Source organism: Chiroxiphia lanceolata, chromosome 2 (assembly GCF_009829145.1).
Source record: "Chiroxiphia lanceolata isolate bChiLan1 chromosome 2, bChiLan1.pri, whole genome shotgun sequence".
Classification (NCBI taxonomy): Eukaryota; Metazoa; Chordata; class Aves; order Passeriformes; family Pipridae; genus Chiroxiphia; species Chiroxiphia lanceolata.
Window position 1 is genome coordinate 99,797,055 of NC_045638.1, and position 16,275 is coordinate 99,813,329.

Consider the following 16,275-nt stretch of genomic DNA (forward strand, 5'->3'; position numbering starts at 1 on the left):
ATTTGAATAGTGTAAAGTAATTCGCTCCTGCCTCCTCATGGGCTGATTAATATAATTTCATGTTGCACCTGTCCCATGTTTTTCAATACAATGAAACATTAATAATAATATAAATTCTAGTCCTCCAATTTGCATAATACACTTCAGAAAGACCATGTTGTTTTACTACATAATTTCTGGAGCACCCACACTACTAAAAACATCCTAATCAACCTCACAGACAAAATCGCACTTTTGTATTTTAGAAGACAGTGACCTCAGTGGAAATGAGGAAAGCAGAAATATTTGTCTGAAAAGTAGAAACCGGAGAAGTCTCCCCGTGAACATCGGTAATAACAACTCACTACTGTTGTTCACAGTAATCGCAGGTGCACGGTTTTGCCCACTTTTTGTTTTGGCATTGTGCTGCTTACCCACTTCTCCCTGCTGGCCTTGACCAAGAGGCTTTGCCACGGTGGTATGGTGCAACTTAAAACCAAAATAACTCCTGTGTCTGCCCCCTGCCTACTGCACACTCCAGTCACAGAGGAACAGAGATGAGTCATCTCTGTTGTGAGTAACCGCTCACATTCCCCTTCTCGCTGGATGCTGCTCACTTGAAGCACACGACCAAAAAATCCCTGTACTCCCAAGACCACGTCCCCGGAGCCGCGGCCTGGCAGGAGTGGGACAAAGACTCCCACGCCATCGCACCTGGGGTGAAAGGTACCTGCACACGGGGACGCGAGCTGGGCATCAGCAACAGGGAGGGGGCTGAGGCGGATGCATGTCCTTTCTATCTCTGCAGCTCCGTAAGAGGGTGGGAATTAGGGGTTGCATGCGTTGTGAGCGAGGGCTGCCAAAGCTCAGGCACATGGTGTGATTCTTGGGGTGTCCTGTGCAGGGCCAGGAATTGGACTCGATGATCCCGATGGGTCCCTTCCAAATCAGCATGTTCTGTGATTCTATGAAGCCTACAGGGGCAAACCGCGAGGACAGGGTGCGAGGTGGCATCCATAACTACCACCCCCATTGTTCCCATCCCATCCCGCCACCCCCACCCTGGCGACGCTGCCCAGTGCCCGGCCTGGGGGTTCTGGTCGTCCACGCCACGAACCCCCCGCGTTGCCCTGCCCTGCCCGGCCCGGCCCTGCCCCGCTCCCGGTTCCCGCCCCGCCGCGGGCGCGACTCCTCCCGCGGCCCTTACGGGAAGCACGGCCCCTCCCGGGCCCGCCACCGCCCCGTGGGGGCGGACCCGCTATAAGCGCCGCGGCCGCCCGGCCACCCCCAGTGCCCGCCGCGCCGCCCGCCCAGCCCTGGCCGTGCCCGCTCCCGCTCCGCCGCCCTCAGCCACCCCTCGCCGCCGCCCGCCGCCCCGCGGCACCGCCATGATCGTGGAGAGCAGCCGGGACGCGGCGCCCGATGGCGGCGACGGCGGCGCCCTCAGCAGCCCCATCAACCTCGCCTATTTCTACGGGGCCTCGCCCCACTCCAGCGAGGGCAGCTGCTCGCCGGCGCACTCCTCCGCGCCGGGCTCGCCGGGATCCGACTCGGACCTCTCGGTGAGCAGCCGCGGCGGCGGCCGGAGGGACCCCCGGGGCGGCCCCCGCCCCGCGCTGCAAGGTACGGCGTGTCCTCCGGCCCGGGGGGCGGCGGGGAGGGCGAGGGGCCGCGGGCCGCGCTTTGTCCCTGCGGGGAGCGAAGCCGGTCGCCGACGCTTTCGGGTTGAAAAGCCGCCGAAGGGGTGAAAAGCGGGAGTGCCGCGTCGGGCGGGCGCGGCTCGCAGGTGCTGCACGCCCAGCGCCGGAGTGTTCCCATTCTTGGGAGCGGGAGTGGCCGAGGGGGTGCCCGGGCGAGGGGACAGCGGAGGAGCCGCACGCCCGTGGGATGGTGGAGGGGACGCGGGGGGCAGTGCCCCTGCTAACCAGGGATTTAGGTGGTTTTCCACAAGAGTTCCTGCTTTGTATTTTTTTCTTTTCTTTTCTTTTCTTTTTTTTTTTTTTTTTTTTTTTTTGTTTTGTTCTGTGAAAACGGAATCAGTGGTTAAAATTCGGGTTTTGTTTCCGTGTCTCCACAGTTGACCAACACATGGGGGGGGGGAAGCAGCACAGAGGACCTTTCCAGGGCGTCCGCGTGAAGAACTCCGTGAAGGAGCTCCTGCTGCATTTCAGGAGCAGCAAACAGATGTCCTCGGGCCCTGCCACCGAGGAAAGCAAGGTAACCGGCATTTTTGTACACTGACATATTTGCTTTTAATGGTTACTATGCCTTGTGATAATGCTAGAAATGAGCTGCTGCTTTATCTGATGTGGCTGGAATCAGTGTTTTTCCTTTTCAACGCATAATGGAAGAATACTGCTGGGCAGAAATCGGCGGAAAGGTTTACCGTGGGAGAAGGAAGCGCTTAAAAATGTTCTTACGAAGCTTTATTTTCTAAAGGGAGTTTGGGTAAAGATACATTCGTGTTACGAAACCACAGAAACTCCCTGTTAACTGCAATGAGATCACTCATTGGAAGGGTTGGGGATTCTTCTCAGGAGAGATTTGTGTCAAACTCTTGCGCTTCTCTGTGCAGAGCACATTGTAAAGGTAGGCCCTTCCACTTCCAGTCTGAAAAGACAGAAGAAATACAGGAAATTCTGAGAAGATTAAGGGTATTTTTGATTTTATTAGAATAGTTTTTCTGAGTGTGTATTTGTAAGCTTTCTAGATAAGTGGGTCACTGGAAGATTTTTGCATAGAAAAGTTCACGGCATTGGGGAACTGTGAAATCGGCTGGTTTATTCATGTTTAAAAGAAATCCTTGGGAAGGAACAGTATCTTTCTCTAGATTTTCTGGAGTTTTGTGGTATTGTAACAAATAGCTTAAAAAGCCTAAAGAAAAATGGTGGTTTTCATTTAAATTTCATGAAAGTATTTCCATTTTCTAACCCTAATTAAAAGCAATTAAGTTAGGGTTAGACAACCATGTACTAGAATTACTATAAGGTGTATTCTGTGTTTATGAAGGAAGTCGTTGCTGCTTTCTTGGTGCTTTTATTGTTGTTGTTTGTTTTGTTTTATTTTTTTTCCCCCTGTAATAACATTATACTAACAGAATAATCTGGATTTTTCTTGAAAGGCACAAGGAGGATTGGTGAACTATGAGCCATACACAGGTAGACTGTTTTTTTTTTTTTTATACATACCTTGCAGTATTAAATCAGTTGTAAGAGTAACCTCCAAATGGATTCTAAATTTGTTTACTTTTGAACAGAACTGAAGAGCATACTAGGTCACAGTGGCAAAAGAAAGGCTCCTGAGCTCCTTTCTGATGGACCTTCTTTCAAACGCCAAGCTAATATTCACCCACATCTCCTGGTAAGTTTGTAGCAATTTTTGCTTTATACAATCAGAAACTACCAGATACAACTGTACCTCCAACTTTCTGGGGCTTGTTTTGATTTTTTTTTTTTCCCCCTCTTGTCAGACACCACCCCAGACACCAACTTCTATGGATAACATGGAAGAGACACATAAAAACGACCCAAAGCATGACAGTAGTTCTGATCTGCTGCAGAACATCATAAACATCAAGAACGAGTCGAGCCCCATTTCCCTGAACACGGTGCAGGTGAGCTGGATGCACTCTGTCTCCAGTCACGGCTCGCCCGGTGAGCAGTACCAGGACAGCCCAGGAACACAGGCTTTCTCACCGTCCCAGAAATACCAACCATTCCAAGATCATACCAACCAGCATATACTTGAATCACCGCAACATTACCAGTTCCCCCCATCCCAGAACCAAGATTTGTCACAGGGCTATCCTTCAGATGCCTCCCTGGAGTACAGGCCGTTTGCTGCCAATGACCAGTCTCCTGCCTACCAGCAGAACACCTTTGAGAGCCATGAACTGCAGTACTGCCCATCCCAGAGCTTCTCCTCCCTCTTGAATGACTCTGAAGGCTCGGAGGGCATCTCCACTCCCCTCCAGCCTCTGACCAGTGCCCACCCACAGACTGATGTTGCCCCTCACGCCCCAAACTTCAGCTTGCTTTCCAGCAACATCTGTGGTGGTCTGGAGCGCAGTGTCTCTTTGGCTGCTCTGAATGTCTCTCTACCCGATCAAAGCATTGCCAGAAGCACGACGCAGCTGGGCAAGTCATTTTTTCAATGGCAAGTGGAGCAGGAGGAAAACAAACTGGCTAACATATCTCAAGACCAGTTCCTTGCAAAAGACTCGGATGGAGACACGTGAGTGCCGTTTATCTTGGTGTTTCTGATGTGGGAGGTTGGGGAATGGTTTTGCGTTTTGGTGGGCTGGGGAGGCAGTTGAGAGGCAGGGTGGTATAGTGCAAGCTGTTCAGTAGCAGTGTTTGTGTCATGAGTGCAGCAGTTCAAGGTAATCAAGCAAAGCATGTGGTCTTGCTGACGGGTGTGATGCAAAGAGTTGCAGCACACTGAGTAGATGAGGTGTTTGTATTCTCTAATTTTGAGTACTTATCAATAGACTGTGGTAAGTGGAGAGAAAAACATTCAAATTTAGACACTTTAAATTGCCCTGGTAAGAAAGTATCCATGTTCCTGTCTTAGTTATGCAGAGAAGGTCTGAAGCTGGCAGCATAACACCCCCTACCATGTGTTTGGATCTCTGATGTCTTGAGCCCTGGTTTGTATGGTGGTGTAACTGTTTCCCCTCTTTCCTGCAGCTTCCTTCACATTGCTGTTGCACAGGGTCGTCGAGCACTCTCCTATGTTCTTGCAAGGAAGATGGCTGCCATGCACATGCTGGATATTAAAGAGCACAATGGCCAGGTAAGGTTCTCAAAAACCTGTGCACCTGCTTTGTGCACCTGAGTGCTTTCTGCATGTCTGGACCTTGAGAAAGATGTGGTGAAATGCTTATTTAATATTAACCCCAAGATTTAGCCTGCATACTAATATTAACCTTGAGCTAATAATACTTCTTGGGCTCACCTTGAGCTGGTAAAACTATGTGTTCTGCTTCATTTGTCCTGGCTTCCTAGTATTCATAATCACTGCTTAAATAATACCAGGCAGCTAGGCTTTTTATTTGTTTTAGTTGCTCTTTCCTGTTAGCGATCAGATGACTAATAGCTTAAATTTTCTTCTTGATGTTTGCAGAGCGCTTTCCAGGTTGCTGTGGCTGCCAACCAGCATCTCATTGTGCAGGACTTGGTTAGCTTGGGGGCTCAAGTCAACACCACAGACTGCTGGGGTAGAACGCCGCTGCATGTTTGTGCTGAGAAGGGGCATGCCCAGGTCCTCCAGGTAAGAACCAGCAGGCACAGCTCTGCCCTGGCCATTAACACTTACTCTTTGTGTTAGTTGTCTTGGGGAAACTCTGGAAACATCACTCCTTCCTTTATCTTTTCTCTCTGGGTAGCCCTGTGAGTGTGTCTCGGGGCTCTACATTAGCAGCTTGAAGTGAGACTGAATTTCACATTAAGGTTCTCACCAACATTTTGAAGTCATTTGCTGGAATCCTCTAGTCTACCAAACCAATAAATAAGTCTCCCCTTAATGGTTTGAGTTGGAAGGGCCTTTTAAGATTATCTAGTTCCAGCTACTCTGTCGTGTTCAGAGACACCTTTCAATAGATCAGGTTGCTCAGAGCCCCATCCAGCCTGGTCTTGAACACTTACAGGAATGCCCTTTTTATTGCAACTTTGTTGCAGTAAGACTGTATGCAAACTTGAAGCGGTATGTGGTTTGGATAAGACCTAAATGTGTACCTGTTCTGGCTTTTGTAGGCAATCCAAAAGGGAGCCATGGGAAGCAATCAGTATGTGGACCTTGAGGCAACAAACTATGATGGTGAGTAGTTAAGATAATTTACAGAGTTACTGGATATTACAGTGTTTTATAGGTGCTGATGTAAATGTTATCCTGGATTGAGAAGCAAGAAAATGGAGTATTTCTTTGTCAGATTGAGTTTTACAGTTACAACTGACATCTGTCAGATAAAAACATGGTTAGTCTGTGTCTGTCAGGACCTCTTTTCTCTTGCATACGATTGCCACGTTTGGCACTGAGAGTGTAGGTAGTAATTGGCTGTTGTTTAAAACATTTGAGTGCCAGCGTTACATCAGTGAATACAGAAGCCACAATCTCTGGCACTGGAGAGCTGCTTTGTTTGGACTTCTTTTCCATAAACAGCTCTTTCTAATGTATATTTTGTAAAAAAATATATTGGAAATTGATTCTTTCATTATCTGCTGGCTGAGAGCTCACAGTAGGTTGCTACTTAACTCCTCCAGTGTTGGACAACCCAAATCTCAAGCTGCTTAGGAGCAGTTGCTGTCACTTGCAAATATGGAACCATCCCTGGGCTTAATGGGATGAGAAGCAATTTTATCCAGCCTTTGGATAAAAGCAGCCAGACAATACTTCTGTATTGTACTTGTTCATTAATGATGATTTTAATTTTTTTATGTTAAGGTATGACAGCGTTGCACTGTGCGGTTCTGGCCCATAATGCTGTGCTGCATGAACTGCAGAACAGTCAGCCACCTCACTCCCCTGAGGTCCAGGAGCTTCTGCTGAGAAACAAGAGCCTTGTAGAAACTATCAAGACTCTGATACAAATGGGAGCCTCTGTTGAAGCGAAAGTAAGTAAAATGGTTTAGTCTGAAGTGCCACATCCAGAGAGAATGTGGAAGCAGAACATGTCGCTTTCTCCCACGCCACATTTCAGCTTTATTACAAAGGAAGCAGCCTAATTTGAAAGCTTCCCTACAGTTTAATTTGCCCAAATGGGATGAGAATGTTGCATTTATTCAGAGCAGGGAGCAAGGTACTATCAATGCAAATGAACCCTAGGGAAAGAGGGAGGTGACAGTCTAATTTCTAGATTAAAAATGACTCTACGCTGGCTGCATTTAGTAGTGTTGTAAAAGTAAGAATATCTCTGGAGCACTCTGAGGTATCCATAGTAATGGGATACTGATGATACTTTGTTCTTGAACTACAACATTTAATTAAAAATGGCTTACTTGTGCATTCAGGTCTGTGCTGGGCCAGACTGTTACTTAGCCAAAATATCAAAATGTTACATCATGTAAGCTTACCTCCAGATGAGCTCAGGTCCACTGTTCATCAGGTGTTGATATTAAAATATATATTCAGGTTGACTTTTGATGAATTGTAGTGCAAGTATGTTTGTTCAACACTCTGCAATTACTTTGCTTTCAGTTTTTGTTTGTCTACATGTTCACCCTGGATAGGTGAAGCACCTGCAGGGAAGACTAACAGTTTCTTTTTTGATAGGATCGCAAAAGTGGTCGCTCTGCTTTACATTTGGCGGCAGAAGAAGCAAACCTGGAGCTTATTCGTCTCTTTTTGGAGCTGCCCAACTGCCTCTCTTTTGTTAATGCCAAGGTATGGTAGTTTTCCTGTAATGCAGATAAAATCCGGGATGTGCTCGTGTGTGGCACCTCGAGTGTCCTGAGTCTCATGCCCCCACCTTTTCTTCATGGAGTTACTTTGTCGTTTTCAGGCTTACAATGGCAACACCGCGCTCCACGTGGCTGCTAGCCTGCAGTATCGGGTGAGCCAGCTGGATGCTGTGCGCCTGCTGATGCGTAAGGGAGCTGATCCGAGTGCCAGAAACTTGGAGAATGAACAGCCAGTTCACCTGGTTCCTGATGGCCTTGTAGGAGAACAGGTAAAATCATAACAGCCCTCTCCTTCCGCCTGTCCCTATCTACACAAGAGCTTTATTCCTCTCCAAAAATTTCTTTTGGGTTTTGAGTTGCAGCTTCTAAGGAAAAGATTTAGCAAGTGCCACTTTATTCAGAGATCTTTAGTTTCAGTGTCAAGATCAGGCAGAATATACAAAGACTTGGAATTTTAGGTTTCACTTGTAGCTTTTATTTTTTCCATCTCAAAAGCTTTTTCCTGTCAACATAGGTTTTGTCTTTGTAACCTTGCAACATACTGGAGGTAATACTCCTTCTTCAGTTTGTCTCAGTATGACCCATGATTGTGCTTTTGTTGCTCTTGTCGTAATTAGTAAAGGCAGTTCTTAGACCCAAGTAACAGATGAAGAAAATCCCTTTTTCCTGTGAACTGTATAAATACGTGATGAAAGAGGTGACTCTTGACATAAGAGACTTGTAACTTAAGCACAACTGAGTTGCTGACTATTGCCTTTCATTGATTCAAGTGGTATAAAATTGGATCAATTCTTGTGTAACTGAACTCAGAACCTAGGCTTAGATAAATGAGGAGTGCAAAACTGGGTCTAGGGTGGGGTTTTATTTTCAGATTATGATTCGCTTCAGGGTGATGAATACTAATGTTTTTGTGTCTTTCTCTCCTCCAGATAAGACGTATCCTAAAAGGGAAGGCGATTCAGCAGAGAGTGTCGCCGTTTTAGGCTCCATGTTTCTTGGAGTTCAGCAACTCACACTCACTGTCAGTCAGGCAGTCCTAATGTATCTGTAAATAGACCATTTGCCTGGTGTGGGCAAATGTTAGTTGTTTCTATGAAACAAAAGCATTTTGTTCACTATTATATAGTGGGTTATATAAGAGTTAAACCCAAAACCTCAAACCCCAACAATCAAATTCCTCTGACCAAACGGGAATGTTTAATTCCCAAGTATGCGGAACATTTGCCTGGATACCTGGATTTCACAGCTACGGCAAGACTGATTTTATTTAAACAGCCATACAGATAACTTGTAGACAAGGGAAATTCTACAGGATTTTTTTTTTTTTTAGAGAGAGCTGATACAATTCAACAATACAGCCTTTGTAATGTTTTGTGTTTTAAATAACACTTAAGTGCAAGAGAAATTGAATATTTTTGAAGTTGAACATTTATTTATGTAACTTTTTAGCTTTCTTCCAATATCTTGTGCAGGATTGTATATAGTCACTGGCACTATTGTACAGCTGTATATTTCTAAGAATCTATTGATCACTTAGGGAATGACCTGAAGAAACAAGTTCCTTGATCCTGAACTTGCAAATTGCATATAGAGTTTTAATACTAGACTGGTGCAAATTGGGTAAATTCTGTTGTTTTGAAAGAGTGAAGATGGAAAATACAGTTAAGATTGTCCTGGCACTGTTGTTAATAACACATGAAAATAACACATGCTTCTTCAAGGGACTACCAGTTTTTCTCATGCCCAGTAGGGATTTTTCTTTTGATGAAACAATAGATTGAGAGAGAAAGATCATGACTCTTATAGTGTATATGTAACTTGCAGTTTAAGGGATATGATCCTGATTCAGTGCAAGTATTTAGCATGTACTTAAACTGTTGATGTATGCTGAAATATCTCCATGTTAATTGTAATACTTCAACATGTGTAAGCCCACTATGTTGGTAGGGCTTAAGCACATGCATAAGTAGCTTACTGAATTGAGCTCTAGTTAATTCTAGAGACTTAATGTTTTCCACCTCCTGAGCAGAGTTAGTCCATTTATGGTTTTACCTTATAGGTATAGTGGTTAGCCAAGTAATATTTGAAGTTAATGTTTTTCTATTTTTTAATAATTATGATTATTAATGCAAAATGTATACTAATGATGCTGTATACTTGTGTTCCGTTGGAAAAAACTTCCTCCTATCACTTTCTGAATGATCTGTGCTGGGCTGTAATCCAGTAATGTGTTCTTTGTATGGTCTTTGCTCTTAAGCTGTTTTTGCATCACATGCAATTCTCTGCCATAACCATTTAATTAGTCTGATTCTGCTGTTTTGACAAAGTATGTCTTGTAGACAAGCTAAATGAAAAAAATCTGATATGTGGAGGCTTAGTTGCAATGTATTTCTTGAAGGGTCACATGTAACTTGTGTTTGAATAAACATGATAATTAAATTTTGGTGGTTACTGTGTGTGATACAAACAATGACAATGGAATCAAGCTTGAGATAAATCTGATTTTAGCATGGTAAGACTGTGAGGCTCAAAGGTAATTTGTTAAGGATGAAATGAAGTCTCTCCATCCTGCTGTTAAGGCTTTCCGTTTTTTGATGCTAGTTTTGAAGCTGGTGCTTGGATGTTCTGGGTCATGCACTGTGCAGTTGTATTGCCTGTGTATTTAGTAGATATGCCCCAAATAGAAATAATAGTCACCAGGTTGTCCAAATTGCAGGTTCTCACCTGAACACTTGTTCCTGTGTACTTGAAAGTTCTGACAAGAACTTTCTCATGTTCTCCCCATGACTTCCTTGCCTTGGCCCTCAGTTCTTGTGGCCCAGGCACAGGGGTCACCTTAGTACAGGTGGCACTCTGTGTAGCCAAATGGGGCCATGCACAAGGAGGGTGGGCTGTGCTTGCTTCACAGATAAGAAGATGGGCTCTGAGCTGGCAGCAATCCTTCAGGAGGAAAAGCTGCCATGACAGCCTGTCCTTGCTGAGCGTGAAACTGGTGAGATGGCAATAGTCAAGAGGGAAAAACGGATGAAGCATTAGGATCTGCTACTATGCTATTGTATAAACCCTATGTCTGCCCCCGTCTTACTGCTCTGTGTGGTGAGGGTGTCCCCTCAGGTGAAAGTGTGGGGACTAGAAGAGGCCCAAAGATGTGTAGGAGCTTCCTTCCAGGGAGCAAGAGAGTAAACTAGGGCAGTTCTGCAGAGGCAGGACAGGCCAGAGAAACTGGGCGGGGATGAACTACTTGCTCTCCCAGCATGAGACCTGGAAGATATTGATGAAGGTAGCAAGCACACAACAGACAATAGGATGCAATTCCTAGAGATAGTAGAAAAATGGTAGAAACAAGACACTTGTTGATGCAGGAGAGCCTGGGTACGTACTTAGAAGAATAACATTTTTGGGGAGAGTTACTGAAGAGATTTGCCATGTGAGGCAGCTCACTCTGTGCTGAAATATTGTCCTGCAGGCTTGCCCTGCTCACAGCTCTTCCCTGAGGACTTGCTAATGGACACTCGCAGGCCTGATACCAGACTAATTTATTCTCTTTACTCAAATCACTGTGCCTAGACTGGTAGTGGTTCATGGGTTCAGTCTTACTTCACCGATATTGGTTGTACCCTTCATGAGAAGAAAACAGGAATATCACCTTGCAGCCACTTGAGTCCTTCAGGGACATGCTTGCAGTTCCTCTGCTCCTGCCCTGTGCAAAAACTAATTGCTGGAAGTCTAAAAAATGGCTTTTTGTGCTGAGATAAGGTGGTGGAGAGAGGAAACTGTGCATTTTTTAGCAGATAAGACTGGGAAATGATGATAGAGACTGGAAATGGAATTGAATTTCTAGTTAGGATATGCAAAGATGAAATGGTCCTGCTTTATGTGAACAGCTAATTGGGTCTAGATCTTGTTGAAGATGCTGTCATCTGCTCCTCTCACTGCAAGTGACCCTGCCTTGGGTATAAGCTTTCTATGAAGAGCCTAATAGTACTCTTTCCAGATAATTTTCATTTTCTTTATAAAAGGTGATTACACAGGAAAAAGATTTGCTGATGAGATATTCTGGGCCTTCAGATCAGCCTGATCTGACTACCTGGGTCTCCTTTCTGGGTGGCATTGCCTGAGTCATCTCATAAAGGGATAAAGTCCCTTGGACTTATAAGGTTGGCAGAATATTAAGATGTGGTCGGCCAATGCTTGAGCATGAAGTAGGTGGTGCTGGTGAGAGGCATTTAGAAGCAGTGTGGTACTTTCAGTGGCACTTGTGCCCTTCTGGAAGGGGCACTCCTGGCACTCCAAGTCAGAAAATTCTTAAGGGGAGACTGAAGTGTTTGAAGCTAATTTAATTTACCTAGAGCCTAATTTCATTGTCTCAAGAGTTCAGTAGGCAATTTCACAACAAAGCATCCCTAGTCTAACTGACTCATTTTTCTCCCCTGTGATCTTGGAAAGGTCTGTCATATCTGACATGATATAACTAGCTATTAGAAACAATCCCTTTTTACTGAAGAGGAAGCAACACTAAATATTTTGCAGGCTGACTTTTTCTGAAAACTTATGGTGCTGGGAAAGTGCTGAATAGCTTTTACTGATGTGGATGCAGGCTCACCATTTATTTCTCTGGTTGGAGTAGAGATAGAAGAGACTCTGGCTTAAGTCTGAGTAGGAATATTAAGACAGATGGTGCTTTGTTCCCAGGATGTTTCTGATTTGTTTGTCTAAGTAAGCCAAACCTCAGTAAAGAGTTGCTTTCTGATTTTTGTGGACTACTCATCTGGCTGGAGTTGTGGAAGGTGGCAATCCATGATTTACAAGAAATGTGTTCTGCTTCTGGAGATGGAAAAAGTACTTTTCCCACATCCGTTGCTCGTTTTATATTTTTATCAGACAATAAAAACATAGCCAGGAAGTGCATTATTAGAGAGACTTGGGTGTGGTAGAAGTGACTGTAAAGATATGACATCAACTGCTTGTTCTTTTCGTCTGACAGTTTGTGTATCTGGTTGCCTTTCTTTAAAAAATATATATGCTCTCCTGTGTAAGGGAGCGGCTGAGGACGATTAAAGTGCAGTAAACATATAAAGACAAAGAACAAGGTCCTGCAACTAAGTATCTGCCAAAAATTGACCTGGTATTTCAATGTATTGAAACCAAATTCTTCTATTTTTATCTATTAACTTTTCATGAGTGTTTGGTGGTAGTTTTGGCCTGTGAGACTGGTGGCTTGGGAGGGTCCTACAACTGAATCCTTCTCGAATTGGTGAAGTGTCATCCAGCCTGTGATACCACACCTTTTACTTTTCATGAGTAGGATGAGGACCAACATTGCTGTGCAGACACTGCTATGCTTGGGTTTAGAAAGGCAAGTGGCATCCCCAGACATCAGGGCACCTTTCAAGCAGCATTTCGCTTCCTTCCCCCACTGCCCCTGGACTGCTGTTATTTCTGCCTGTAAATGAGGCAGAACTAGACTCGAAATGAAGTTGTTCCTGACAGGTGGTCTTGCTACCTAGGAATGCTCATCTGTCCACAAAGCCCATATGGGCAGCTCTGTTTCCTGGCAAAATTTCTTTACTGTTGTTGGCTAATGGACCAGTGTCTAATCTTACAGTATTTCTTTAGATCCGACCACCGATAGCAAAACACTCAAGGCAACACTAATGAAATTGGGAAACACACTAGTACGGAAGTGCTACACCAGAGGTTGTCTCTAATTTGGGTGTTGTTTTCTCCTTCAGATGGTCTCTTTTCTAACAGTGGGATTTGGGGGTTGGTTTCTTCTTCAGGCACCTATCTTAGGCTTGCTGGAGAAGAGTAGCGTATCTTGGGCTGTGTTTTCTCAAGATTTGTTTGTTTTCAGCTCTCATGGTTGAGACTGACTCAGTAAGTCTTTGTTTTACCTGGTAAACCTTACTCTTAACTCTGAAAACATGATTTAGGCTGTTTTGAGAAAGTGCTGTGCTAACCAACTTGTACTTCACACGTGGTTTTCCCCTTAGTTTCTGGTGAAATTTTTCCCTTCCCATTTACTAGTCAGAAAGCCTCAGGGAAAGATGACTGAGGTGGTGCTTTAGATTTAGAAGGGGGAGCAGACAATTGAAAGAAGTTACACAGTGTTTCTGTAGACCTGTCTGGGCTGCAAGTCAGATTGAAGAGTCTGAGTGAAATGTCTTGTGGTTGCAGTGCGGAGATGCTTCTGCATATGCTTAATGAAAGCTTGTAGCTCTGTTCTGATGGTCTTGGCTACATAGGTGACCTTTTGGTACCACAGAAGGTACCATTTGTTTCTGAGGTAGGTCATGGTTATTAAATGCTGCATGTTGGCTTCCTGTAGCTGGTTTTTAGGCCCCAAATAAAAGATCTCTTCAGCAGTGCTGAGCTCTTTCCATTGTCTCAAGCTGGGAGAGGTAGAATTTGGATCATTTCAGTACATGGCTCCTTGGGACAGCCTTCAGTCATTGCTTATGTGGCTCTTGAGGCCTTTCTGGGAAGGCCCAGAGCTGCCTCACAAGCTTCAGACTCAGGCTTGCCTTAGGAAAGGACAGGGACTACATAAACACTGCTGTTCATGGCCAGCCAATAAACCCTGGAGAGCCGAGCAGGTACCTCTTATTATTATCCTCTGGTAGACCACAGGCCCTTGCCCAAGGACTTTCATTCCACTAGAAACAGCCCAGTAAGTGATGCCAATAAATCTGGGGTTTCTTTAAGAAGAATTGGAAATTTGAGGTCACAGTGATGAAAGATCCTGAGAGATGCTTACGATGCTCCCTATGCCCTTGTCCTCTGTTCTGTGCTGCACAGTTGGGCATACAGTGTAGGAGTAAGAACTGGGTCACCAGTGGAACCTCATGTACATTTTTCAGGGAAGAGTTTTAGGAGCAATGTGAGAAAAACCACCAAGATAGTAGCATGCTATTATCATTATTCATCAATAGATTCCCAGGTGGCTTCAAAAGCCAGTAGTAATCACTAGTCTCATCAGCTAGATAAGAAACCAGAAGCAGAGAGAAGGAAAGAAGCTCATCTGAAGATACCCAAAGAACCACAGGAGCTTCATCTGAAGGCAGTGCAGGCTTGCAATTATCCTTCTAGTTGCCTGCTCTTTCAAAATTTGCCAAGTAAGACAGTAAGCAAGGACTGATCTGTAGGTCATTCATGATTATTTTGTAGGTCATTCACACTTCTTTTATAGGTATTCATGTTTAGTTCATGTCTTTTGCATGCTCCATTCAGAGACCCTTCCTGTGATACTGCTTTTGCTCACTGCTAGCATTGCCAGACTGCTGAGAGCAACCATGGGACAAATCTCAAAAAGGAGCTTTTTCCCCTGAAAAATTTAATTTTTCTAAGCCATGATTGCTGGAACAGGAAGAGAAAAAGCAGAACAAGACAAGGGAAAAACAGACCAGAGCAAATTGAGTATGCTATGGTGGAAGTGAACTCTGAGCTAGACCAACATCTCTAAAATCATTAAATTTTGTGAACATTTGAGGTAAAACTATGAAAAACTTTTTAAAGTGAGGTGAAATGGTATAAAGACATTTTAAAAACCTCATCATAAAACATACTTAGTCATTAATGGATTTCTTACAAAAAGAAGAATGATGAGTCAAACTGAGGAATAAGCATTTGTCTTAGTGGTTTGAGCTTTTAACAGTGCTTAAGGCACCACTATGAATACTCTGATGGAACTGTATAAAATAAGTCTTCCTACTGGGAGAGGAGTGAGGAGATTCAGCTTGAGACATGGATAACTCGTTAGGAGGTAGCTATGCCACTGGATCAATTGCTCTGGTGCTCAGGATAGATGGACTTCTCTTAAAAAGATAATAAGGGAGGGGAAAAGACTGTCTTTAAAAATTTAGCAGATAGGAGAAGATGCTTTACTGCTTTTATTTTATTTTTTTATTTTATTTTTACACAGCTTTTATCCACCTCTGTCCTTGCCCCTGGCTCTAGTCTCAGGCAGGTATGGTTTTTCATTTTCTCAAACTTTCTCACACATGTCTGTGAATAAAAAAACATGCATATGTAGAATGAGTTTATAATATGGATCAATTTATTTTTGTGCTCTGTAGGAGAATTGTATGTATATACATGCATGCAAAATGTAAGTATGTAAAATGTATTGTGTGGGAGTACATAAGGCAGCAAAACTCTTTAAAGAAGATGAATCTTTTTATCCAGGACTAGTTCATTACTTCAGAAGTTTTTACAGTCTTTTGTTAAAAATAGACACTTTTCCAATACTATTCCCTTGAATTTGCAAATTGAATGCACTACTGAAAACCAAAACACTATGAAGAATAAAAGTCAGCTTTCTAATGGTTTTCTGTTCTGAGAATGAAAATCAACATAGACTCTCCCATGCCTAGTAATGATGAAGTATAGTCCTTGGCTGTTGGTGAGGACCCTAATGTCCTCCCTTTTTCTTCATTAATTCATAAATCTGTGCATCCGTTGAACTAGTAAATCTTGCCATCTCTGCTCTCTGTTCCCATAAAGAGAAGGACCCCAGGAAAGGTGTTTTGCATGTACCTTGTGGCACAGACGGCTGAGTTAACACTGCAAAGGGCTGATCTGCCACCTGGAAAACAACACACAATGCACCAGCAACTTCTAGTCCTCACCCAGGGCTGAAACCTGCCTGTGCAACCAGTAGTGCAAAGGCAGGTACCTTTGTACTTTATTATAGACACAGTAAACAAAGAATTTTTGTTTCTTCTCCCTTAGCTGTCATAATGAAATTTTATTATTGTAGTGGTTTTATCTGCCTTCTGATGAACATGAATGTCGTTAGCTTCGTTCCCACGCTCTCTGCATCCATGTCTCAAGGTGTGTCTCTTGATTCCAGGGCAGCCCTTTCCATGCCTCGCGTCCCCAGCCGTGAGTGCAGACGGGG

The 16,275-nt window shown here is 44.1% G+C and overlaps 1 protein-coding gene across 1 annotated transcript; it reads left to right on the top strand.

Annotated features, from left to right (window-relative positions):
• Positions 1 to 1,498: 1,498 nt before the first annotated feature.
• NFKBIZ (NFKB inhibitor zeta) lies at positions 1,499 to 9,815 on the top strand. The gene is made up of 12 exons (XM_032680895.1): positions 1,499 to 1,602; positions 2,057 to 2,196; positions 3,101 to 3,137; positions 3,236 to 3,339; positions 3,449 to 4,212; positions 4,668 to 4,773; positions 5,104 to 5,250; positions 5,733 to 5,796; positions 6,421 to 6,590; positions 7,249 to 7,359; positions 7,478 to 7,645; positions 8,306 to 9,815. The coding sequence occupies exons 2-12, from the start codon at positions 2,068 to 2,070 to the stop codon at positions 8,357 to 8,359; spliced, it is 1,854 nt and encodes a 617-aa protein (XP_032536786.1). The 5' UTR covers positions 1,499 to 1,602; positions 2,057 to 2,067; the 3' UTR covers positions 8,360 to 9,815.
• The last annotated feature ends 6,460 nt before the right edge of the window (positions 9,816 to 16,275 follow it).

Excerpts from the sequence above, each read along its gene's own strand:
- NFKBIZ (XM_032680895.1), top strand. The coding sequence starts at position 2,068 with ATGGGGGGGGGGAAGCAGCACAGAGGACCTTTCCAGGGCGTCCGCGTG. Across the intron at positions 2,197-3,100 it reads CTGCCACCGAGGAAAGCAAG|GCACAAGGAGGATTGGTGAA; the intron begins GTAACCGGCATT and ends TTTTCTTGAAAG. Across the intron at positions 5,797-6,420 it reads TGAGGCAACAAACTATGATG|GTATGACAGCGTTGCACTGT; the intron begins GTGAGTAGTTAA and ends TTTTATGTTAAG.